Raw genomic sequence first — 3,618 nt, forward strand, 5'->3', positions numbered from 1 at the left:
CGTGGTCTTGACTTGCTTAGTTGCTTGGCGATGTGCTGCTGCTCTCTAGTAGACTGCTCCACCGCCTTGGAATTGAGATCCAACTGCGCTTGAAGCTGCTGTTGCGCGGTGCTGAAGTTGCTGACTCGCGCGAACAGCAGGTCTAGGCTCTCCATGACCTGATCCCACCGCGCGTCGTCCTTCTGCTCCGCCGCCGCCATCGCCTCCAACACAAATTGGGTCAAAATCGAGATCAATCCACCCGCCTCGTTTGTCAGCTTCAATCGATGGGATCTCGTGATTCCACTGCGTACCCGCCGAGAATCTTGTGTCTATAATACCATCTGTAACACCCCATGGCCGACGGCGGTGAGGACCTGGACGTGAGGAATTCGACGAGCTCTCACCAGATATAATTCCCGTGGCCACCGGCTGGATCGCCGAGACGTGAGAGGAAATCGCCAAAGACGACGAACAGGAAGGGGGTAAGTTTCAATTGATTTTTCATCGCTCCCTTCTCGATGCTTCTGGGTTCTCCTTTATAGAACTGTTGATCCTCTAGCTTGGGTCATGGGCTTGGTCTTGGTGACACAACGACCTATTACATTATCCAGCATTCCAGTTTATATAGGCCATGTGTTACTGACGCGAGCAAGGGTAATAGATTTCATATCTGTTAGTGGGTAAAGATAGAGGGTAATAGATCAGGATTGTGAAAGTGGGAAGGAAAATGTCATGGATCCAGAAAAACTAGATTCGGTATGGTTCACAGATTTCTTAATTCTGAGAGGTTTTCTAATCGCGACATTTTTAGCGTGGCGTCTATCATCAAAATTTTCCTCAAGAGAAAAAACGAGGCAATTTCTGCTAGGGAAATATTGGTGGTGTTGACAATGACAGCTGCAGTTATAATCACAATATGTAGAGACCAATTAACGGTCGTTAGGTTTGTTCTGATGCATACGATATGCTTATACTCTGTTTCTTTGCCTTAGGATTGTGGTTAGAATTTCCATGTTTGCTTATTTCAGCCCTTGTTTATTGCAGGCTGAACAAGATTCCGATGGCTCGGCGCAAAGCACTGCTGATATGACTGCTTTTGTAAGTACTTTAGCTATTGTGTCGCTGTTTACATCTTGGGGTTATATTTAAATTTTTAGATCTGGACCGGTGCACTTCTCACTAATCGTTTGTTTGCCCGCTGTTTTCAGGTGCAAAATCTTCTAATGCAGATGGTGAGTTCCTAGTTTTGTTTGGTGCCCGTCATGTGCGAATACCTGCCTATTTTTCTTCTACTGAATCTGAATGCCTTGCAGCAAACCAGGTTCCAAGCTATGTCGGAGAACATCATTTCAAAGAATATCCTTCTAAATCAGTTCTCTTTTGCTGTTTAGTTCTTTATATTTTAGCTTCGGATTATTTAAAAATATCAATAGTACAGCTTTTACTAGATTGCTGATATGTCCATTAATCGTAGTGCAAATGATATTAGCGCCAAACTGCCATAAGGATGTAGTCATTATTTGGAAATCATAAAAAGAAAGACTGAGAATTTGCGCGTAGCTTTTTGTTGATTGGGGACTTAAGTTAGGAGTTTTTATCCAAGTGTCAGTGCTGAAACCGTGTAATGTTGGTAACGGTAGTATATTTTTCATAATATGGCCATGACAATTTCACTACCTTCTTGAAGGCTTGAAGAGTATACTAAGCTTGATGCCTGGGACGTTTCAAATTTTCAGTAAATAGGTGGAGCCAGGAGGTAGAGGTCCATTTGGTTCTACTATGAATAAAGCGATAATCATTTTTAGTTATCACCATTTACGCGATTACCTTTGAAAAAGTTCCATCTTGTTGTATTGCCTTTGCCAATGAGATATCTACATATAATTCGCCTACTTTTGTTATTACTATAATCCTTAACTAATGCTCACTAGATGAAATGGGTTTGAGAATCAATGAATTGGAGCAGAGCATCAATGACCTCAAGGCTGAGATGGGGAGTGAAAGCATGGCGATGCCATCTAAGAAGAAGGATGAGGAATCAAAACCAGCAGACAGCTCTGCAACTGCAGCAGCTGGTGGCAGCATGATACGAATCATATGCCATTGCTGTATTGACATCGTTAGCATTCATCACTATCAAATACCTGTTATGAGGTTTCTATTGAGGCTGACTGTAACTGCTGTGATATTTTTATTATGTTTGCTGAATGGTTTGCTGTGGACTTATATGCCGAGAAATGAGTCTATGGTCTATCCGTTTGTGTTCTGTCGATCTACTTGTACTGATGTTCAGAGCATGAGTATATGCGTGTTCATACCATAACAGCTTCTACAAGAGATCTATTTGGCCTCTACTGCTTTAAATAATTTCCGTTGAATGGTCCCCTGCTTTCATTTTTTGTGTGACGTCGGATCAATACTAACAAAACATGTGTAATTCAGTATCTAGCCTCACAATATTGTTATCTAGCTTCATAAAAAAACTGAAGCATCGCCTAGTTCGTGAATTCAGTTTTCTAAGCACACTATACCTCATTTGAAAGCTTTGCACTTTAGATATGATAGTGCCTGAAGGAATTGCACAGTTTGATTTACGACCAGAAGGAATCAAACCAACAAAGATGCAAGCTTTTGTCAAAATAAAAACAATTAAATATCTCTTTTATGATTGTTGTTTCGTCCATTTTGCATGGTTCGTAGTCTAGATGACCTTAAATCTTTACCAACAACGAATTGCACCGAATATGTTTGGGGATTGGCTTCGCGGTATTAGTAAAAAATCGAAAGCCACTATATTGCCAGCGGCAGCTACCTTTCGTTGGCCGTTATAGCTATGTAAAAATGATATTGTCTTTACTAAGTGAAAATCAATCTCTCATTTGCAGGTTATTTTTACATGTACACACTAGTTTTGTTTGTGATCTGTGCTACAACTGTAGGAGCATCATAATTTGGTTACTTTGGCAGTAGCATGTTTAGAGAGGATGGCCAGGGAGCTCTTCAACCAATTTAGATGGCAGTTTACGCATTGAAGACAAACTAAAATACTCTTGCTTAGGAGTTTGTTTGCAACTTGTTTGGAACCTTCTTTTGAATTTTGTTACTTTGTTTCATCTTGTGTTTTAACTATGTGCATCTTAGCTATGTAAAGATTAGAGAAAACTCTTATACGATTGATCATCTTGATATAACCTTAAGAGTTAATAAAACTCTCCTTTTCCAAATAAATAAATAAATCAAGAAACGTTTCATCTAGCCACTTACAGCCGCAGCTAAATAAATTCGTATAATTAAGTCCACAAGCACAAAGCTTCTCTCCAGTGAACTAGAATGGAATTAACATTTGCAGGAATGAATTCTTCGAAGAATTTTTACTGTCCTTCGAAAAAGAATCATAGATACAAACAGCAACAACAGGACCCCATCCAATATAACAATGCAGACATGGCTAGTTACATCTCAAAATTCAAAAATAAAGAGACCTGCACTAACAAAACTTCACACCACCGACTTGAGGGCTGAACCGCATCTTAGACCAATAAAAGTACAAAACTATAATACGCATGATGAACACCAATTCCTACAAGGCTGGCTATCTCTAATGTAAGAAATATAGATCAATCATGTAAAACTCTT

The 3,618-nt window shown here is 39.9% G+C and overlaps 1 protein-coding gene across 1 annotated transcript; it reads left to right on the forward strand.

Moving 5' to 3' along the window:
* The first annotated feature begins 335 nt into the window (after positions 1-335).
* Positions 336-2,305, forward strand: LOC133927608 (uncharacterized). Its single transcript, XM_062374063.1, has 6 exons — positions 336-362; positions 405-464; positions 1,027-1,080; positions 1,191-1,214; positions 1,296-1,338; positions 1,911-2,305. Exons 1-6 carry the CDS (start codon positions 336-338, stop codon positions 2,303-2,305), a joined length of 603 nt encoding a protein of 200 aa, XP_062230047.1.
* Positions 2,306-3,618: the final 1,313 nt, after the last annotated feature.

Source organism: Phragmites australis, chromosome 8 (genome assembly GCF_958298935.1).
Source record: "Phragmites australis chromosome 8, lpPhrAust1.1, whole genome shotgun sequence".
Classification (NCBI taxonomy): domain Eukaryota; kingdom Viridiplantae; phylum Streptophyta; class Magnoliopsida; order Poales; family Poaceae; genus Phragmites; species Phragmites australis.

What these genes read in the sequence shown, in the direction of transcription:
- LOC133927608 (XM_062374063.1), top strand. Translation starts at nt 336, where the DNA reads ATGGCCGACGGCGGTGAGGACCTGGAC. An exon ending in AAAATCTTCTAATGCAGATG is followed by an intron (nt 1,215 to 1,295) that starts GTGAGTTCCTAG and finishes AATGCCTTGCAG; the next exon opens with CAAACCAGGTTCCAAGCTAT. An exon ending in GGAGAACATCATTTCAAAGA is followed by an intron (nt 1,339 to 1,910) that starts ATATCCTTCTAA and finishes ACTAATGCTCAC; the next exon opens with TAGATGAAATGGGTTTGAGA.